Here is a 23,345-nt window from a genome sequence, read left to right on the forward strand (position 1 = left end):
GGACATAATATACAACTACTTAAAAATAAATTAAAATTACTTGCAGGACAGGACATTTCCCTTCATTGTAACACTAACATTTTACATTTTTAGCCCTTAATAAATAACTTACCCTTGTTCATTAAACATGACTTACCTGAGAGTAACACCAAATCCACCACCACGGAGAAATCAAAACAATCACTTTGTTACATTACTGAAACTTTTATTGATGTTTAAACATGTTTGAACAAGGCCATTATAGTGCAATTCAACAAGGCAAAGAATTTTTTGTTTTAAACTGGTACATAAATTCTTGGTGAACACGTTTGGAGACGCTACAAAAACCTTCACTGCATTTAGCTCTAATTTGGTTGAACCGCATAACTTTTTTTGTAAACTGATGAACTGAGTAAACGTCAGTATAAGCGACTTCAAAACCCTGGACGGAGATGTGGCTAACATTGCCCACATTGGTGTCTCGTTTGTATCTTTGCGCTGTCTAGCTTTACAGTTTTTAGTTATAAGTCTCTATCCAGCCCTGCATGTGAAGGCAAAAACAAATATATGATTACATTTTTATATCATTGGCTCTAAAACAAACAAACACGTGACGACTAAATACAAACACGCATTCTCCAGCAGATGTGATTTAATAGGTAACCCTGTGTATTAGTTTTACATCACATTAGATTTCTAGCATCACCGTCTGCAGTGACCTGTGAATGATTTTGTGTACATGCTAAAGAAACCTGCTGCTTGCACCTTTTATGAAGGCGCAGAGGAATGTTTATTTTACAGGGATGCAGATGTTGTAATAGGAAGATGCAGAGGAATTCAGTTTGATTTGGCTGATACAGAATAACAATGATAACTTTTCTCCCTTTAACCATAAATTAGAAATGTGTGGAAACCAGCTCCGACAAACTCGACAGATTGCTTCAGCTCCAGAGTCTGTGTCCCAAAGTGCAACTTAACCTGGGTCTCGTTCTCTTTGGATAGCCAGCGCTTACTAATCCAGTCAAACGTAAGGTCTGGGGGCCAGATTCGGCCTGGCAAAAACTCCAATCTGGCCGTCTGTACTTCTTTGGAAGAAGTGGAGGATAAATGTTTTGGACTATATATCCTTTTTTTCTTCTTTTTTTTTTCAGACTTTTACGACTGATAAAGACCTCCCTCACAGCCACTCATACTACATCAAAGTAATTAACAGATAGATAAACAATTAAATTACATAAAAGTTGTTTTTTTATATAATTACAGGACATTCTTTTCTGTAATTTTACACATTTCTTTCTTACAATTTAACCTCAAAGGGTTGTGCTGACTGATTTCTTTCAATTCCTACTGTAGGATTTCGTTATCAAGTAGATAAACTGAGACATACTGTTGACATCACCCTTCTTTTCTTATGATGTCTGAGGGATTCAGTGTGTGGATAAACTAAGAAAAAACAAACACTTTTAAAGCTTCAAGGCAAAAACTGATTGCAAAAGTGAATTCTCCTGGATTTGCACCAAGCCGTCAAGAAAGAAATGCCAGGAGTGATCTTTCACTCAGATTTTAACTTTAGTGCTCTGTCGGGTCTGCCACCACATCTGCCTTCTATCACTTGAAAAATATTGCTAAAGTGCGACCTTTTCTCGCTCTGAGCAACTGAGAAACTGATGCAAGCTGCTGCTTCGTTTTTTTGTTTTTTTTTTACTAGCAGGATAGAAATTAAATTGCATTTAATAGCAAATTAATTAAATTACATTGCTAGACGGTGACTGGAAGGGGAAAAAAATACAATTTGGATGCGCAAAATTAGAAAAAGTGATCGAATCGAATCGAACTTTGTGACACAGACTCCCGGTGCTGCTTCTGCTCTCTGCGCAGTCACACAAACACATCGTTAAAGTGCTGGTGGCCACAAACACGAAGACAAAACATTTTTCTTCTGACACAAACGGCAAATAAACATCATCATAGTTAATATTACATCACAAAGGGAGAGAAACTAGCAGATTGTTTCGAGAGATATCACTCAAAACTTTGAGGGAAAGAAAATGAAGATGCTGAATAATTCTTCATGTAGTGGGCAAACATGCAGAGGGAGTACAAAAATATCACATTACAGTACAGTGTGATGCAATCGAATCCAACAGCCCTGCGCCTGATGCTTGTGTGTGAGGTTTACAGAGTTGGCTTTTCCTTTCAGAGGTGTTTTATTTGTGGTTATTGTTAGGTTTGCGGTTATTGTTATGGCTGTAGTGTGTTGTATTGCATCAGGCAGCATTTCACTGGTTATTTCTGTTATTTTGTCCACCCGCTGTGTGCATGTGTTCCCTTAACAGCTTCCCTTTCACATAAGTGCAACAAATCGCATTCCCTGAACTTCTGACATAGAAGATAAACTGAAAAGTATATTTCACAGATTCCTCATAGAAAATATACCTGACATGTTTTTTTATATATATTTTCATTTGTAATCTCACTACAAAACACTCACAAAGCTCTTCATCCGCTCTGAGGAAACGTCTGTGCTGCTCAGTGGCAGCGTCTTATGTTTGGTTGTGTTTACCGTACTTGCAATAATCCAGATTCAAAAAAACAAAACAAAGCAAAAAAATGAATGTTAATGCACGTCTGAGACAGATCCACTGCTGACTTGCAGCCAGCTCTGGGAGAGCAGCGAGCGAGGTGGGGCAACAGCAGGTCTCCGATCGCTCAGAGGAGGGCACCCTCACCCAGAGAGAGGATGAGGAGAGGTTGGGAAAAAGAGTAAGAGACACAAAGAAAAAGAGAGCGGCAAGGAGAGAGGAGGTGAAGAGGAGGGGGGGGTGTCTATTCCCTGAAACATAAACTGCGAAAGAGCTCTGACTCGGCACAACTGTTGGCCTTGCTCTGCTTTGCTTGGGGTTGTGACAAATGAAATAAACTAAGTGTGCCAGACCTCATGAGAGGGATTTAACAGCTCAGTATTACAGACACACACTGCATGCAGGAGGAGGTTAGAGGAGAGGACGACAGCAGTGCAGATTGCATAGAATTAACAGTTAAATGTCTCTCTGGAGTTTCTCGCTTTGAGGTGCAGCCGTGTATTCCTGCAGCAAGTACTCTGTAACCTACACAGCCCACGTAGGACCTGTCACTGCTTCTTTACAGCCACGAGGCTGGCCGTCTGCCGTGACGGCTGTGAAATGTACAAGTCTTATAAATAAAAGTCGGGGAAGGAAGACGACAGCGATGTGCATGAGTGCAGCTGAAGTGAGTGCGTTCTGGCGAGTGTTAGTAGCATGCTAGGCTACCGTTTGTGAGCTCTACAGCGCAGTCAGCTGTTTGCAAGGCGTCACGAGTCCCAGGCTCATCCGCTGAGGGGATGCAGGTCCACCTTCACCTTCTCGCCGCTGCTCAGCATCCCCACGGTGGGGTACAGGCCCCCAGGAGGGATGACCATCTCCCTCCGGCCCATGAGCTTCCCGTTTCTCGTGAAAAACACCTGCAGGGCATCAAACAGTTAAAACACACACACACACGTGAGCCTTTTGCTGATGGAGCGCTCGAATAATTGGTTGTGAAAGGAAAGTCTTCACATAATCGCCGATACTAAAATTTGAGAGCACTCAGCGTGCCAGTTGTAAACAGGAATTATGTGCAGTTAGGAAATATCGTTAAACAAATGGGTGACAGGGTAATGTCTGGATTCTCGATGGGGGGGGTGGGTCAGTGTTTACAGTACATGTCTCTACTAAATCAGCAAGTGATCAAACATTATCCAGCTGCTCTCAAAAGAACATCAACAAGCTTTTCAATCCTAATACCGAGGGCTTCTTTCCAAGTCTGAGAGCAAATACCGACACACTAAACCAACAAGCAAAGTACTGGCGAGTTTGCGTCTTCTAAAAATCAGACTGAGTCACATATCAAACATTTACTGTACCACCCACTCGAAAAAGAACGGCTTAGCCTATTTAATTAGAGATGAAGGCTGAGGGAAACATACTTCGTTAGCCTGAACAACAGCGGCAGCGGCGTGGCGGTGCAGTGTAACGTTAAGGAGCGGTGCATTGAGACTTAAACGTGTCCTGCTGAGTAAACATTGACAGATCCATGGATTACGCCGTTCTATTCTCACCCACTTGCGTTTTCCGTGCTCACACCCGCTCGGTGACCTCTCGGCCTCCGCTTGCACAACGGTGCAGGCGAGCGAGCCGAGCAGCTACGAGTCAAGACAGAGTAAAGAACTGCAGTAATTAAAACAATAAAAAAACAACAGTTGGAACATGAAGTGGTTAGATGGTTAGAGTGTACAGAGAGCTGCTGGGTGCACATTACAGTGAGGCGTGGTGAGACGGTGCACGCGTGTGGGTTGCAATATGCAGGCCGCGGCGATGGCTCCCACAGGAGCCGTGTTACACACGAATATGAAAGTAATCATTGTGAGGCAAGTCGCTGCGGTCTCTGCTGTTGTAAGTAATATAAAATAATGACCGAGATCCCGCTGCGAAGTGTGCTCCGTGAAGAGCTGCCAGAAAATAAATAGGTTAAAGGTACCTCGAGGAGTTTTTTGAACGCTGAGGAGAGATATTTTTCTCCTCAGGAATGTTTTCTAACGGTTCTCTCTTGGTTCACAATGCTCGACTGATCAACAGGTGGCGCTAATGCAGCAAGGAAAGCACCAGTGTGCCATCATTTCTCTAAATCTCATCCTGAAGGATGTCTTAATTCCTTAGATGCACTCAGAGGAGAGAGGAACCAAAACAGAACACGACCATCATCAAGATGGTGTACTGAGATGGAGTCGCAGGTTAGAGGTTGAGCGACCAGATTCATACAACACAAACGAGGGGCAAAGAGGACGTTTTGGTGGGACAATGTGAGACGTGCTGAGTGTTACGGTTCCAGGGCTTTTTGCAGGAGTTTCTTGTGTGATGGTGGAGACTAAGGAAATGAGGAACACCTGGCAAGTGCTCAGGGCTCAAATCACACCCCGTCTCCACTCCTGTGACGGTGTCTGTGCCGTCTACCGCCGCAGCACCACTGTTTTCTTGATTTTGGTTTTGCACATACATCTCCTCCATGCACCGCCTTACACCACTGACCAGATGTTTACACATCATGATTGTTGCTAGGTTTAATAAACCTTTGGTAATCCTTATTAAAAAAGAAAATGAGTCTAACAAAAAAATAAAAATTCTTTGGATACAGGGAAAACACGAAAATTTGTATCCAGAAACAAAAACTGACATATTAGATGTTGTAACTATTTAACAGACTTGTATTTACGCCATAGTGATGCTCCTCCTTGAAGTGAGCATCATTTATCTTGATGAAAAAGCCTTGTTGTTGCCAGATGTCAGAGGGGAATTAACAAACTCCTTTGAGCTCATAAGACAGCAACAGCAACTTTAAATAACCACTTGTTAGTACCATTTCTGATCGTGCAACATACTGATCCTTAAGCTGTTTTGCTACAGCAGCAGAAGACCACACAGGGTGTACTCCTGTCAACTGAGAACAGGAATCTAAGGCAACAGTTCACACAGGCTCACAAAAAGTAGACAACAGAAACATCACCTGGTCTGATGAGCCTTGATTTCTGCATTTGGATGGTTGGGTCAGAATTTAGCAAAAGCAACATGAAATCAATCCTGCCTCGTATCAGCGGTTCAGGCTGATGGTGTAATGGTGGAGACACCACAGCCGACCTGAACGTTATTGCATTCCATCATGACCACAGCGTACCCATCGTCTGTGTCTACTTCCTGCAGGATGACGTATTACAAAGCTCAGGACAATGAGTTCACTGTACTCAGATGGCCTCCACAGTCACCAGTTCTCAATCCAATAGAGCACATTTGAAATGTGGTAGAATGGGAGATTCGCATCATGGATGTGCAACCAAACAAAACTGCAGCATCTGCGTGACGTTATCATGTCTGTATGGACCAACATCTCCCAGGAATGCATGAAGAATTGGGGCAGCTTTGAAAGGACAACCTGACAAGATTTATGCAACAAAGTGGCAGATGAGTGTATTTCTGGGTCTTTTCTGTCTCTTAGTCATCTTTGCGCCACCCATTTCTAGTAAAATGTGTTCAATCTTTTAAAAATAGAGCCAATCAAAATGTGGGACATTTTTTCTGTATCAATCCCACATAAAATGGGACATTGAGTCACGAACAGGAGAGTGAAGGGCAGAGGAGACGAGGAGGAATACATTCGAGAAAAAAAATATAGGGCATATATATATATGCTTTAACTCTTATAATATGTAAACCTGCTCTGCATTTTTTAAGCTTTATGGATATACACGCTGAAGTCCTCAGGGTAGGTTTTACCGAAATATACACAGAAATTTCTTTGTTTACAAGAGTTCACCAACAATCAACAATCCAAAACACTACACATGATTTGTGCCTCGGTTACTTAAAGAAAATTATCCAAAGCTGTATTCAATTATTATACAGAGACAAGAATAGCCTGAGGGTCTGAAAAGTGAACTTAATGTATAATTAAATAAACTTGCATTCTTTCCAGTGGCCAGCAGGTGGTGACTCTTCTAGTGGGAAAAAGAAGTTTGTGTAGTCTTAATTCTCATTTGCTTTATGGGTTTGTTAAACACTTTCCTGAAATTTTTGTGGTCTCAATCACTAGTTCACTTCCCCCACCGCTCCACGTATTTATTCCCCCTTGTTTCACTTCCTTTGTTTCCATCTCATTGTCCGCTACCCAAAAACTGAGAGCCACTGATTTATGCTAAATTAGAGTGATTCCTTTAAGAGAAAAACAGATGACAAGCACGGCCGCCAGGGCTGATAGCAAAATGTAAAGAAGTCGCACACACACACAAAAAAGCAATCTATATGTTATTTTCATGGACTTGAATACTCATTTTTTGTGACTCTGAAATGGATATATTTCAGTTGGAAGCATATTTTGTGTCTGTAGCACATATGATGTTCAGACTATTCACCAGGGAAAAGTCAGCTTAGCAAGCAAGCAGCTCTTTAAAGAAGTGGTAGCTGCCATTTTTACCTTTTTTAAAAAAACCTAACTGATACAGCTCGAGCAGGGCCTGCTGTGATTTTGCCTTTGTGGGTGTGTCTTCAACTCTTCCCAGCCTTAGGTGCCACCTTTCTGTGTAGCTGATTCTCCACAGCAATTAGGCCAGAGTACTTAAGGCCAGGGAGGGGAACGCTCCGGTGCCAAGGACACAGGAAGGGAATAGCACTTATGTGGGTTCCAGCACATGTGTGGTTTCTGGGCAATGAGAGGTCGAACAAACTGGTAAAAGTCACGATCAAAAAAGCTCACACAGAATTAAATATTAAATTATCCATAAGGACAAAGATGGAGAATGTCAACTTAACTGGGACAGCAGTACAACAGGAAGGAATTTATATTCAGTGCAAAATAAAATTTTTGTAACATCAAGAAACATAGTGATCAATAGAAGAGTCAAACTCGTAATTAGCAGACTCTGGATTGGACATAAAAACCGTGAGACTACTTTATTCATGATAAGAAAACATCAATAAAGCATGTTTTTCATTATGTAGCAAATTCATTAAAGAAAAGAAAGAAATGTTATGGAAAGAGAGATTAGGTCAAGAACACGATAATGTAGAAAGTCTACTGAAGTGGACGGCAGAGTTATTATAGTTTTGTATTTTGTAGTTTTGTATATTTAAGAAAACCAGTAAAGATCTGTCTTATAGACATCCAAAGCCTCAATCACAAGATCCATCAATCCCTAATCAGACAGTTTGTAATAACAAAAATCAGAAATCCTAGAATATTTCCTCTATAATTTTAGTTTTTTTAATTTGTATTTTCAAGTTCACAAAATTGTTTCAGTTAATTTTTTCAATGGTCTAGTTTAGTAGTTTAGTTTAACCATAATAACTTTGGCAGGCCGACAGTGGTTCAGGAAGAGCTGTAATACTGAGCAACCTCAAAATAGCAGAGAAGTGGAGAATCCTTCATTTTTGGTGTCAACCACCAAAGAAGAGGAGGCAGTAATGCACCAAAAGAAGACAAAGAAGGTCGTGGCGAGGAAGGTGGCAATAAAGAAAAGGCTGGGGAAGAAGAAGGCGGCGAAGAATAAGAGAACCCCACAGGAGGCAGCTCATAGGTCACTCAGTGGTATCCTTGTTTTCTGTTCGCTTCAATCACTCGCCTCAAAGTTGAGAAAAGCTTTCATTTTACTGACCTTTCATGGTCTTTGGAGAACAAGAGCCAGTTTACTTTAAAGGAATTGCACTATTCACCTAACCCTAACCCCTCTTATTAAGGGCCCAGGTCAAAGGGGGAGCAGCCTCAGCAGAGAAGCCCAGGTCTCCAGCTAATCTTTCAAGCGTGCCCTGGGTCTAACCCAGGCCTTCTCCAGGTAGGACATGCCCAAACCACCTCAACTGAGTCCTTTTGATGTTTAGGAGTAGCGGTTCTATTTTCAGTCTCTCTCTGCTTGCATGTCTAAAATCCTTACCCCATCTCTAAGAGATAGGCCAACCAACCTAAGAAGAAAGCCTATTTCCGCAACTTGTATCCACCATCTCATTCTTTCAGTCACTACCTAGCCTTTTCCTCAGCCGGAAAAAGGATGAAGTGCCCAGCTTCCCCGACTGGAGGATTTTAAGTACCCCGGTTTCTTGTAAATAGAAAAAAGAAAATCAATATTTGCAGTGGCCACCCTCTAATTTATAATCAGTTATCTTCAATATAGACAAGCATTTTTCAGTGTATAAGAGGGTAGGTTGTTCCTCTAGCATCTTGGAGAGTTTGTCACAACTCTTCTGAAGTTTTAGCCTGTCTCAGCATTTTCTGCGTCTTCATGTAATCCATTTGGAGCCAAACTATCTGCTGCAGCTCTCTCTGCCTCTCGTCCTGTTGCCAAAAGATCGATTTTTATGACTCGGGATCTGCACTTACAAAAGGAATTTGGGACAGGAAGTCCTGCCACAAGTCTAGCTAGTGAGAGGTCATGCGTTATCTCAAAGATGGTCACCACCTCAGTGTTCACATTTACACATTCAGTTGGTTTCCCATAGTGGCTGGTTGACATGTGAAATCAGACGCAAACAAGTATATACCGCCTTCTTAATTCCCAGAATCAACATTAATTTAGATCTTACTGCAACAATGCTGACTTTGGATACTTGTTCAGACTTCTATGGTTCTTGCTGGCAAGTGGAAAACATCATAGCTGTGATAAATCATGTATAGCAGCATGAATGCTCAGGCAATCACAGGCACAATACCAAGCTTTTGCAGCAGAGCTCATGATCTAAAAACTCCTCCCAGCACCCACGGTCATCTTCCATTACTGTACTTAAGGATGTCTGCAGGTATAAACAAGTTCAATTTAACACTTTAGGGCATTTAAGATCAAACTTGAGAATAAAATACAGAAGTGGAAAAAGAAAGTGGAAAATATACTCTGTACAAGTACACGCATGGATGTGAGATAAAAGTAAAAAGGGTAAATTACAATATTTGTAAGAACGTAATATGAAATGTTTATTGATTGTTTATTAAAGTGAAACGAAAAACTATAATAGCACTAAATGAGCCCGTTGCTCCATTGAATTGCAGGCTCAAATCAAGCTAGTTAATGTCTATGTGCAAAGGTCTTGACCTGTACTTCATTTATTATTTATTATTTAACCAGGAAGTGAAACTCTTTGGATTAATAATCTCTTTTGCAAGAATTTAATTGGCTGATAGAGGCAGCTTTAACCTAGCATGTTAGTCAATAGTCGGAGAAACCAGAGCACGAGGAGAAGATCTCAAAAACTTGATTCTGTTCATCTTGACGTAGGAGAAACATTTTGTCACTCATCCAAGTGACTTCTTCAGTGTCAGCTGACTGCAGGTTTCCCCAACCTTATAAACAGTACATTCGCTCAATGACTGAAACTAGCACCACTGACGAACAATGGGCTGTGAGGTCAGTTTTAATATGCATGTCATGTCATGCTAAATGTCATGACCACTGATCAACAACCACAGATCAATGGCATATGATACTCTTGACATATGTGTCCTGAAATATGTGTCAGGAGTATCGACAGAGACACATTTTCTCTAAACATTTTCCCTGTGGCTTTTAAACCCCAAAACACACTGCACCAAAAATTGGTCCACCCCAAGGATCGGGTCCCCCGACACAAACAGTGTAGCATAGTGTAAGCTGTTAAGTGCCAGGAGGATTGCCGTGATTTATACATCGGGGAAACCAAACAAACTCTGGCTAAGCGGATGGCACAACACAGAAGAGCTACCTCGTCAGGCCAGGACTCTGCAGTCTATTTACACCTACAGGACAGTGGACACTCTGGGCAGGGAGGAACGCTGGTTTGAGCGGAGAGACAAGGAAAAGGGAAAGACCATGTCTGAATCAAGGAGGGGGCCTAAGGGTACATCTTTCACCATCTTACAATGCTGTGATTGCAGCCAATCCCCAACTCATGGCCATTGGTCAATTGTCATTGATCAGTGGCTGTTGATCAAAGGTCATGACAATTTGCATATTAATGATCAAGAAACTGACCTCACAGCTCATTCTTCGTCAGTGGTGCTAGTTTCAGTCATTGAGCAAATGTACTGTTTATAAGGTTGGGGAAACCTGCAGTCAGCTCAGACTGAATGAGTGATAAAACATTTCTCCCACTGCAAATGCTACTTCCAGATGAACAGAATCAATTTTTGGGATTCCCTTACCTGGATGACTGAGCATGCATCAAGACTCCTCAAAGAAGAGCTCTAAAAACACTTCAATCACCAAAACCTCGGTACAATCCTCTGGGATGTTACAACTTAAACTGCTCCAAAAGGTACCGAAAAAAAAAACGCGAAAGTTTTTTTTGCACCTGCTCAGCAGAGAGCTCTGCTATTCTATCTGTTCTTCACAATAAGTATCACTGGGGTTCATTAACCGAGCGCAGCACTGAATATCCCCCCCGCCCCAGGCCAAAGACCCTGAACACACATACCTCACCTTACATATGTACAGCAAAAATTAAACAAGGTTGTGTTGTGTTTGAAACTGTTCCTCACCGTGACCTTCCTGCCCTCCTGTTCCTGTTCTCCCGCCTCCTCTCCATCCTCCCCCTCCTCCTCCTCCTCCTCCTCGTCATTCAGGTACAGAACATTCTGGACGCTGGCGTGACCCGGGCGGATGTCCAGTCGATCCCAGTCATCTGTGTCACCTGACGACAAAGCACACACTGTGGGGTTAAGAAGAGGCTGCAGCTTGCTGTACTTCACAGTCATTCCCTAATAAAACCTAAGGTCAGGTAACACAGTGTGATGAGACAGATATGGTTAGATGACATAAGCTGCTGTCTGAGGCCACTTGCAAGTTTGAATATTATTTCTTTCACGTGCAACACATTCCTTAATAGCAGTAAATACAAAAATCCTGGGAAACTGAACAAAATGTAAATAAAAATTAAATGCAAAGTTTAGAAAAAATAATAATTTGATATTTTTTACATGAAAATGGTACAATAAGAAGAATTGAGAATATAACAAAATATAGAAGTTGTAAAACTAATAACAGCTGGCAGAAATCTTATAATGTTTGAAATTAAATTGCAAAAGATCAACAGTGTGATAGGGTGTAAAAACAGACACAAAGAGGGGTTCACCATTCAAACCTGTGTGGGAAAATAATCTAATGTGGGATTTCATCATCAGCAGTTCATAATATCATTAAAAGATTCAGTCAACATGAATCTCTGTCTGCCAAACAGTTACACTAACTAGCTGAGATCCTGAGCCCCTTAAAGCATCAAAAACAGACCTGATTCTGTAGTGGCAATAAGTGCATTTGTTCGTACATTCTGTTACCTAAAAAATGCACGAAATTGGAATGTTTAAGACTGGGACAGGTACACGACTGTGAACCAGTCGCCTTCTGCACGCCTGATTCTTGCCCTTAAGAAATACTGTCAAGCAATTGTTTCACTTGTTTATTTAAATAACCAGCTTAGATGACAGCTTCGATACAATCGCGGAGGTGTGTTCAGGACAGAAACAAACCTCTTTAATGAGTGACAGTGTAATTGCAGTTTTCCTCTCACCTTCCCCGTCCAGGATGTAGTCTCGTGGGAACATGATGCCGCAGCCCATGATGTCACCTTTGAAGCAGCGAGGACCGAAAGCATCTCCGACTCCGCTGCCGTGAAAGATCTTTCCATCATCTATGAGAGAGTGAGAGAAATAAACTGTAAGCTATCCATTTAACCAGTTTATTAAGAATTTGTTCCTCTGTTTATTTGTGCTCAGGATTTCTGCAGGATTAATTACACTGAACTTTTTTTTTCAAACCACAATCATTATGACAAATTATGAAAGCATGACGTGAAACCAGCACCAACAATACAGCCTATAATTATTTCTTACATAATATTCTAGCAGTTTCCTGCAGTATCCAGCACTTTCTAAACATTTAAATAAATTAACGTGACCCGAACCGTGACGGGTAACTCATTAAAAAGCAATAAATACTGCACAATCACTTAAATCTAAGCAAAAAACTGACACTAGTAGCAGCAGCAGTAATAGTAGCAAAGGAACTTTTAGCGTCTCCAGCTTTGTTACTCCAACCCTAAAACATGCAAGCTGCAGCTTGTAACATGATTTTAGCTTCCTTCACACACCAGACAATTTTAAGTAACCCAAAGAAACAACCACTAATGAGCATGCATGAGCACTTGCTCTCAAATGTATCTGCAACTTTCACTTGTGGACACCACCACAGTTTGCAATCCCTTGTAAATAACTTTTGTGTGACGCATCCTGACAGGGCTGACTGCAGCAGTTCATTGGTGAAATGCTTTTAATTTGTAGGTGTTTAGTGAAGAAGTATTTGTAACATAGGCAATAAAGTTTCAAGCTGTAAGGCTGAACTTGAGTGAACTGGACCGCAGTGTTTCTTTTAATGTGTTTACCACAGAGGCCAACGTGTGTACATCCAGCGTAGCGCTAACATACAGGACATCCTGACATTCCAGCAGGATGGTGACGTGTAAAGGCGGAAAAAAAAAACCAGCCACTACTAAAAACACTTTTCTCAAAAGAAGAAAAAAAAAAGGCATCAACAACATCTAAAGGAAATCACCAAAACAACACACACTACAGTTTCGAGCGAAAATGGAAAAACGGGGCAAAAGAAAAACATTGCAGAGGTAGCCTGCAGACAAGCTTTCCTCAAGTGAAGCGGCGTGGCTGCTGCTGGTAAATATTTATGGAGTTGTCATGGGACCCGTCCCCGGCTCAGGATACTGTTTAAACAATCTCTATCTGAGCACCGGGAGGCAGACAGAGACACTGTATCATTACGGCTCCCATGCGGGCCCTTGTCACAACACCACACACTAGGCAAACAGTGGAGCCACGCCGGCATGAGGCGCAGCACAGCTAAAAATAGACGAGCAGGGCTTTGGAGAGCGACAAGGACTGGCGCTAGAGGTGAGCTCGGGTGTGCAAGTCCAGGTTTGGGGCCCACGTTTGGAGCTAGCTGACTGGGAGAGGAAAGGTAGGAAGAGCCTGGCAGAGCATCAAGGGCTGTGGCTGGAGGGATGTTTCCTACAGCAAATTATATATTCTTGCTCACAGTTTGCTGGCAGTTAGTGGATTTGGTATTGCACATCCACAAGAAACATAAAAAAAATAATGGAACTGCAGCAGACGCCAAGATATCATAATCTGGATACTCGTGAACTTTATGTGGATGTGTTGTAAGGACAAACATGTTGAAATAAAACAATGAACTCGGCTGGGCGCCATTTGGAAAAATTCAGACTTTCAAAGTCATCGGATCCCAGCCGAGTGTAACTGCAGCCATTTAAGTTAAAAAATCTACCCAGTGAATTTAAGCATCTCCTCATAATTATCATGAAGGTTTAACAAAAGCAGCCCCAGAAATCAACACTCACACCTTTCTCATATCCTCAGTCCAGTTCTTCTCCATTGAGTCTTACACCTGTGTAACAATCGTTGACCTGTGACACACCTTAAGGTCAAGGTCACTGAGACTCATACCCATGTGGTATGAATTTGAAACTCCTATGTCACCTCATTCTCAAGTTATCACATTCATAAACTTGGATGTCCACGCTGCCTGCCCACCCGCCCAGCAGAGTGATGGCAAAACCCCATGAGGCTTTTACGGCTGTAGTGTAAAAACCATAATCAGTATGACCATCACTCTTACTATATTTTCCAAATATTTGCCCCCCAAAAAGCTCTGCTGCAAAAAATACAGGCGCTCAAAAGTACTGCAGTCAGAACTAGTTACTGTGAGCAAATTTAAAGGCTCTGGTTGTTCAGGTAACCATTAAACGCATTTACTGTCCCCTCATTTACCAACCAGCTGCACCCACTGGTAGTTCATCAAACTCTTGGCATGAAAAGTTGAACCTACTTTGCATCATCAGCAGTTATGTCACATGACCTTGGTTGAAGCCGCTCAATGTCACTGAGTTTGTTTGCACCTTACTTTCGCTGCATGGAGTTTACGTTTGTCATTGTTAAAAGATCTTTTCATCAGGTCACTCTTGAAAAAGTGACTTTTACACGGATAAACATGTATAAAAATAATAAACAAATAACTATTACCTATATATACCCATATTAGTGTTCAGTTTTTCAGGTATCTGATATCTCTTATTGACCTCTGAAGTGACTGTTGATGTTTTTTGTTTTTTTTTTCTTCAGCTATGAGGTTCAATTTCCTGCTGGATCTGCACACGTGCAAGTCTTTTGATGGCCTGATGAATGATAAAATGCTATTCTGGTTTTACTAAAACTAACGATGCTCACATCCCTTTTATTTGCCTTTAATATATTTGCTTTTAACCAGTTCAAAGCTAATTTATGGTGGGTGTAAGTGGAAGTTAATGACCCTTAAAGGGGACCTCATCTGCTCATTTCCAGTTCCATGTTTTTATTCCTGGATTCTTAAAGAGTAGCTTTGGATGATTCACGTTTCAAAATGATTATTTATTTTATAGTGGGCCTTTCACTGCATCTGCTGTGTTTTAGTGCAAAAGAGGATGAAAACTGCTATACTGGAAAGGGGAAAAAAGGGCTGGAAAATAGGCAGTTTAAAATTAGCATAGAGGTGTTGACCAAGGAAGCTAAACGAAGCAGCAGATTGGTGATGCTGTTAAACTGGAAGTCTTGATAATAGATTTAGACTGTCAGTAGCTGTCATCACCACCAGGTGTTATATCTACAGCCAGAGCAACAAGAGGGTGAAAAATGGATCTGGGCTCAGGGTTTGGCGCTGGGCCCTCAGAAGGAGAGCTCAGGCTCTGTGGCTCCTGTGCGACTAAGAGCGCCTGGCTGACGACCGAGACCAGCTGGGAAGAGAAAAACTTTCTGGTAACACAAGAGTTTGCCCGGAAAAGAGCGGGCTTCCCTGCCCAGGGAACAATGACTTCACTGACTCCAAAAACATGAAAAATTAAACCTAAATATTTATGTTCTTTCGTGATCCCACACATGCACGTGCACACGCTGCTAAAAATGTACTTCAAATTCCATTTGCAGATGCCGTGTGGGTTTATCACAAACAAAATGCGATAAGCCCACATGGCATCTGCCGTGTGTTAAAACCGCATGGCAGATGCCGTGTGATGATGATATATGATATGACATACATCCTGGGTTCATCTTCCAGTGAGGCCCCAGTTGATGCATATGTGAACAATATACTTCCTTACTTTCTTGGTTAGAGAAACTCCACAATTAAGCAATACAGGCAGGGCTGCAGAGTCTCTGCACCAGTGAAGCTATGGTATACCTTGGTGGTTGATGGCAAATGCTGGGAGATAAAACTTGAAGAGGACCAGCTCTTAGTTTAATCCCTTAACAAACAGTACACATAAAATTTCAGTCAGACTATATGTTCTCAAAGAAATAAGACTTAAAGTAAAGTTTCCATCAGGTAACTCCCCTGTTACCGTCTGGTCCAAATCTGAGGCAGAGGAAGCCTCAGATGGATGTACAGCTCAGCTGATGGTTTGGTGAGCTGTTGGATTACCTGGATCCAAACTGAGCACCCATGTCAACCTACCAAATCACACTTTTTAATCATGCTGCCAGGAATTTATAAGCTAGTGACAGGCTTTAGGATGGTCTTGCCACTTCCTGCTGTGTTTCAAACAGGTGCCTGCAAGTCAGTAGCTTTCAAAGCTTGCCATTTGGTCATTCAAGGGTGTCAATATATGGACCATGGAGTGTTATACTGCATATGCTATAACACGATAACAACAGCATATCAGCTTTTCAACTATTCATACTGTAGTGAAAGAACTGTAGCTCAAGGTTTTTATAACCAACCAAAACTAAACCAAAAATTAAAGATGAACCTGCCAGATCAGCCTCTATCAACTTATTACATTTTATAATCTTAAAAATGCCCCCTTATCATAGCACAATTATACATAAATCCACACATTTTCATTCACTTATCTAATTAATCATAAGGAGAAAGGTGGGGCACAGTTTGGACCAGTCTATTACAGGGCTAAAATATGATGGTAGCCCAAATTCTTTGACAAGAAGTGTGATTAATGAGCAAAAGAACCATTTTTTGAGTATAAAAAGTTTAACATATATGTTATAGTCCCATTTTTATGCCCTACTGTACACCTTAATGTACAGCAAAGTCCAATAACAACAGTCAACTGATGATCTTATGCCCTCGTTTTCCTTGTGAATATAACAGTGTGAGTTGTGGATGTGGATTCTTATCATGAAGGTATTTTCTAGATCTTTCCTTCAGTGCATAGCTGCTATTGCATAACTGTTATGTACTTCATGTACACTTATTATCAGATCAGTTTAGGCAGTTGTGGCTCAGGAAGTAGAGCGCGTTGTTGTCTTATCATAAGGCTGGTGGCTGAATCTCCAGTTCCACAAGCCTGAGTGCTCGTTGGGTAGGATACCCAACTCCAAATAAGTCCTCAAAGGTATAAAATAAAGAGCTGTATACAAGATACAAAGTAAATACCCACCTACTGTACACAACAATTATCTATTAAACCATTAATAACCAATGTACAGTTAACAGGAGATATTATTTGGTGGTGAGAGTCTCAACTCCACATGTTGCATCATCTCTAAAGCACCCCCAACATGGGACATGGTCTCATGGATACAACTGCGAGTGTCACCGGTGGCCGGAGGCTCTCCCAGTTGGCATTTGGTGAGAAATTAATAAAAACTAAAAATCTCACAGAAACTACAGCTAACGATTAAGTGATAAAGTCCACATAAAGACAAAGCTGTGTGTGAAGGGATCAAACATGGGACTTTTACCAATGAGTCTGGGTTTTGTGTCCCATGTGAATCTAAAAGTGAACGTGGAGTTTTTATTTTTAGACTTACTGGACTTATTATTTAAAAATAAAACTGTTGCCAAATGAGTATGGTTAGGTTTAGGTAAAAAAAAAAAAAAAAAAAAAAACCTGCTTGGTTAGGCTTAAGCACGAATACTACTTGGATTTGTTTAGGAAAAGTTCATGGTTTTGCATTAAAATAGACTCTTTCACAATCTTACCCATGTATTAAAAAAGCCTGTCTGGCTTGGCTTTCAGGCAGAAAGCCCTGAAGGCAAAATTCTCCCACGTGTGGTGTTTCTTCCCAATCGGCAAAACTATGACATTGCAAAACGTGATCAGTCAGTTCCAGTGACGATGCTGTAGCAACGCTGTTGTTGACACCGTTGTAGGGACAACATCATCAACACCAACACATCTTCAGGTGTTTCTACGGTATATAGTGGTACTAATGTGATGTTTAATACTTTGGTGGTTTTTAAGCTGAATAACAGATCAAGATTTAAATAAATATTTTCATTTTTTAAGTTACCTTTTCAAATATTATGTGGCTAAATCTTTTCCAGTTTGACTCTCTCTGGGTTTTGGTTGGAAAAAGAAAGAATTTGGAAATTTTTCAATATTTATGACATTTTACACATGAAATAAAACAACATCTGAAAAACATAAAAGTAGATCATATGTGGTGGGTTAAAATTAGTCATGGCCGCATGAACATAATGCAGATACTGTACATGCGCAAACATGCTGGAAGGTTGACTGAGGAATATAATCCCCTTACAGCCAAAAACCATGAGTCAGTCAATTAATTAGTTCAAGCACTTTGACAGAAAACTGGCAACAACTTTAATAATCCACTGTCCAAAAAACCTCCAGATCGAGCTTCTGTAATGTGAGTTGCTGTTGTTTTTTCTTAGTTTTATTATGCTGGTATGCTAAATAAAAAACAAACAAACATATATATAAATATATATATATGCTTTTATTTTGGAAAATGAAATGCAGTTTTTGCAAATATTTCGTTGAGCAAATGACTATTCTGCTTTTCCTAATTTTCTTTAAAATGCATAATGTTACAATGGTAGATGGTAATACTAAACATAACAGCTCTTTAAGGCTCAGTTTTCAGGTAGTATTCTGGTCTTGGATCTCTATGATCTCACAGATGGGATCTCCCTAACATTTAATGGGGTCATTCCATCTCAAATCATCAACACTTTTAGAGTATTATCTGTTCAACCATGATGAGCCTAAAAATGTTATTGTCCTACGTTTAGACACATACAATTTTTTTGTAAAATTGACTTTTTTGTCTTATTTTTCTTTTCTTTATTTATCTCACAAACAGCTTCTGTCCCTGGGCCATTCAGAACGCCATTAAACACTTTCCCCCAACACCCCACCCCTGCTCACCTACCTCACCAATCCGAGCCATGGTATGAGGAACCCCCATCACTTTGGCCAATCACACACAGACTCTATGTAGACCAAGTCTTTTCTTTGCACTACTTCCAAGCACTTTGCAACTATTTTGTTCTCTATTGTGTCCCGTTCTCTTATGTTTTCTGATATATTTCAGGCCTGGTAATTGAACAAAATGACTCAGTCTGGTTAGTGAGGGTTTCTCGATCTATGCAGCTACCTTTGGAAAAGCCTGGAAACTATCCTAGTTGTCGTCAAAACCATGTCTTTATCAATATATGCTGAGGATAAAACCTTGTCATTACGGGTGCAAGGGAGGTCATTAAATGTTGTCTTTATGGGGGAAAGAGTTAAAGGAACATGAGCTAAAACAGCTTCTTTCAAATATTCAGGCTTTAGTGCTCTCACTTCTCAGTCGTGTGAATGGAGTGGTGTCATACACTATGCTTGCACTGCTCACACTAAAAAGTTCAGCTAATCACATCACATTATGAAAATATCATGGGAGAGAGGTGGGCTTTTTTGTGTAGCTCAGCATCAAAATCTAAGAGGCATTGATCGTTGCTTTAGTAATAAGCCTGCTCTATATGAACAAAGTTAGTAAGAGGGAGCCAACTAGTCCAACCTAACTGCTAATCAAGGCTTGGCTAGCTTGCCTTATGAGTGAGTGTTTATTGTTCCTGATGATGACTATAACAGCAATTATACTCCCACACACTTCAGGTGCACCCGTTGCAGTTGAAGCATCGACATGCGGGTTCTGCTTGACGGGCTGCACCGAGGTCGAGGATAAGGATTATTTTGAAATGTGATTCATTACTTTACTACTCTAAGAGAGTCCAAGAATAAAATTATGAAGCTGGAATGAGCAGAATCAGAAACTGTTATTATTATTATTACGCCCCCCTTGTTTTGTTCTGTATTGGTTGGTTGTTTGTAGTCAATGCCGCTATTATTTTTCAGTTTGCTGAGGTTTTTCTGTAATAAAACTTTTCCGACTCCAATCTTCCCCAGTGAGACTCTCTTTTGTTTTTACCCCCTCTGAACCCTAGCAGAGTTGGGTCGTAACATTATAAATATGTCAGATAAATTATTGCAAATGAATTCCACTGTGTGGCACAGCATTTTCTCTGTATTATTGTATGGTGTTTACCTTACAATGTAAAGCGCCTGGAGGCAACAGTTGTTGTGATTTGGCAATTTGGCACAATATAAATTGAAATGAACTGAAATGAATTATAGCCACAAAGCCTAGATTCAGACAGTATTTACAAGCCTCTCTTTGTGCCCCTAAGTGGTACAGACAATGCCATCCAAATCTAATCTGTCCCAAGGTAAGAGGGTGATATTATCTCCCTTACGTAACAAGTTGCTATTGAATAATTGTTTTTGCAGAACTTGAGCTTGAATCAGATTAAACCCTGTCACTGAAGTTAGACTGAGCCCTATTATCTTGGTCGGCGTGGTTGAGCAGGATGGATGGTGGTTGTGGTGGTCGGGCACAACCTTCAGCTGCGGGTGTTGAGTCATAGCACGTGTGAGTCACTGATGGAGGGGTGTTTGGAAGAGGGCTGTGTGTGTGTGTGTTTGGGGGCGGGTGGTTGATAGGGTTAATGAGGCTTGCTGAGGAGCACTCACTGGTTGGATGGCTGGTTACTCCTGACAGGGCCCACAGGGACCAACAGCACAGGGACCTCATGGCCCATTAATGTGTGGAGCAAGCACGAAGGATGGAGGTCCACACTGGGCAAAATTCCAATGCAAACACTCGTTGTAACACCAGCGTCGGGCAAAGAACTCTCAGACTATACAAGCTGTACAAAGAAGCAGTGATATTGTTGGAAAATACAGTTTGTGTAAATACCTGGAACTTATCAGGACTAAAATAACAGCCTCAAAAGTCAATAATACGCATCAAATGTGATGCAGCTCAGCACTGATTGCGTGTCCGCCGCAATGTACCATAAATCAGGCCAAAAGAAACAGAGCTCTGGTGACAAATTGTTTATAAAAGTTTATACAAAAAGGACAAATGTCACCCTGTGTGATGCAATTTGCCATTTTTCCTGTAAATCACACAATCTACTGCGTTACCTTCTTCTTAATAGCTAATGATAAACACCTGTACTGCCAATGCAGAGAAAAACAGCACTGATCAAAGTATAGATATCAGCTTTAACTGTTTATTTGGAGCCAAGACCTGCCAAGAATAACTTGGCAGATATTTGCTGGTTCAGGTACTGAGGGCTAATACAAAAACACAACCATAAAATAATAGACACACCTCTGTGCAGAAACATGCCCTTCTGTGGAACTGAGCAGACCCTATTTTGTTAGACCTTCATCCTTCTTGCCCGCTACAAACTCAAATTCAATATCAAACCAAGAGATCTACAAAAAATGCTAAGAATATAAGTGGATCTCACAAAAAAAGTCTAATTTATCTCAGAACAATGCTCCAGCAGTCCAATGGTAATAAAGAAACATGAAGATGAAAACAACCCTCGATTAAAAGCAAGGACGCGTGTGACGAGTAACTAGACAATTAAAACGTTACTAGGCCTTAAATTAATTATTGTTTTTTTTGTAATGTACACCACAAGTTAACAGTTGTTTCTCTGTTGTTTTATGTTACAAGGAAACATGCAACTACAGCAACCCCTCCCTTCTTTCTGTGACAGGAAGTTTTAAACAAGCAAGGTGGAAAGAAAGCAGATGATAGCTGTGCAAACTAGTGTTGTTCTGCAGCACTTTGATGTAGAAGAGTGTGTCGGCTTTGTCAGAGTAAACTGATACAGTATATATCCACTCAGCTGTGGCCGTGTTCTGTACAGTCTGACAGACTGTTCATACTAATCCAACACTGCACGAGTGCAAAGTGCAAACATTTAAAAAGTGATTTCATTAAAGGAAAATGTAATTAAAACTTAAGTGATACTTAATTACACTTGAATGCTATATTTATATGGATAATGTTTAAATTCATGCATTAAGTAGCCCTTGTAAATAGTTCTCCAGTCTTGGAGGACATTCAAAGCTCCTTTTTGGATGCTGGCTGCCTTTTGTTCTGTCCTCTGTCCAGATGATCTCACACTGCTTCAATAATGTTGAGGTCCGGGTTCTGGAGAGGCGAATCCATGACTGATGATGTTACATTGTTTGTTTTTCTACACAGTTATGCTTTTACTGCACTGGCAGTAAACAATAATTTCTAGATGGCACTGAATGGTGGATCGAAATCTGACAGTACTTTTCTACATTCATGATTACTGTTCTGACAAGGCCCCTAACATCACTGAGAAATGCAGCCCGAAACCATGACAGAGCCTCCATCACCACTGATTTTCAGGGCAATTCTTGTGTAATTTGGCATACCTCAGCCTGTTTCCCTTCCTTGAGAAAAGCTTCTTTACAGTCACCATTTCACTGAGACCATTTCTGATGAGGCTTCAGTGAACAGTTCAGGGAACAACTGAACATCAGATGTATATCTGGTCCTATGTCAGATATTTGCTGGATTGTTTTCCTATTTCATGACTTTCAGATACTGATAATCTGCTGTAGATAGTTTTTTTTTTTTTTTTTTTTTTTTTTTTAAACCTGTCCCGTTTGATTCTTTTGCCATCAGAATTATTGTCTAAAGGCGAAGAAAGATGCCCAACGGATTTACTTTACCAAATGGACCATCCCAGCCTTGCCGTAATGGTCCATTTGATTTACCTTTTATTGTTTATTTTATTTATTTTTTTTTTTTACTTGCTAGATACGGGACAGGGGAAAAGAAAAGGGAGAAAGAAAGAGGGGGGAAAAAACAAAACAAACAAAAAAAAAAAAAACAGCAGAGAAGAGGGACGGGGATAAAGGGCAAAAAACAAAAACCAACAAAATAAGCAGACAAAAAATACATATATCGATCACCTGGATCACCTGTTGAGAAAGAAAAAAGAAAACAAGCAGAAGAAAACGAGAGTAATAGAATAAACAACATCACAATGATATATGGGAATATAACACTACATACTTAATATTAAACATTATTGTGCAGCACGTAAGATCGACAGCGCACAGTGTGCTTTGAGGTAGGAGCCAAAAAGGGTGTAGTTTGTGTGTGTGATCACCTGTGTGTACACCTGTGAGCATGAGCGCGCTTGTATTTAAAAGGTTCCTTAATGTAATGATCTGCTAGAGGGTGTGGGGGGCCACAGTCCCATCCTCCAGGGCATGAAGCAGGTATGGAGGAGATCAAAACTCCAGACATCCAGAGGCCCCCAGAACACAAGAGACCAAGGAAGACCAACAGAGGGGCAGCCGCGCCACTGTCCCAGAAAGAGCTGAGGAGAGTCCCAGATGAGGGGTCACTCAGCAGCCGCGGAGCAGAAGCCAGGGGGGGTTGCAGTGACGTGCCCGTGAGCTCCGCCGGCAGCCAGCTGCGCCTGAGTGACCGAGCCCCAGGCCGAGAGGCCGAGGGCACCCCACCCCCGAAGTGGCCCGAGCGAGCCCCAGGTTCCAGGCCCCGATAAGCAGCCACCAAGGAGTGAGCCGGTGTGTACCCGGACGCCCACCCCCGGACACAAAGAACCACCAATGCATCGATGTCTGAGGGCG

At 41.1% G+C, this 23,345-nt stretch overlaps 1 protein-coding gene across 3 annotated transcripts in view; it reads right to left on the reverse strand.

Moving 5' to 3' along the window:
• Window positions 1-201: 201 nt before the first annotated feature.
• The window catches only part of spryd3 (SPRY domain containing 3), a 73,532-nt gene continuing 50,388 nt past the window's right edge, over window positions 202-23,345 (reverse strand). For 2 of the 3 annotated variants that reach the window (XM_063463870.1, XM_063463868.1), the window contains exons 9-11: window positions 12,051-12,170; window positions 11,023-11,174; window positions 202-3,460 (exon numbers count right to left, since the gene is read on the reverse strand). In XM_063463870.1, coding sequence (XP_063319940.1) covers window positions 3,326-3,460; window positions 11,023-11,174; window positions 12,051-12,170 — 407 coding nt within the window. In that variant the 3' untranslated portion in view covers window positions 202-3,325. Of the gene's footprint in view, window positions 3,461-11,022; window positions 11,175-12,050; window positions 12,171-18,342; window positions 22,668-23,345 lie in introns of those variants that run through there. The other variant, XM_065469637.1, reaches the window with a different exon arrangement.

Source organism: Pelmatolapia mariae, linkage group LG20 (assembly GCF_036321145.2).
Source record: "Pelmatolapia mariae isolate MD_Pm_ZW linkage group LG20, Pm_UMD_F_2, whole genome shotgun sequence".
In the NCBI taxonomy this organism is placed as follows: Eukaryota; Metazoa; Chordata; class Actinopteri; order Cichliformes; family Cichlidae; genus Pelmatolapia; species Pelmatolapia mariae.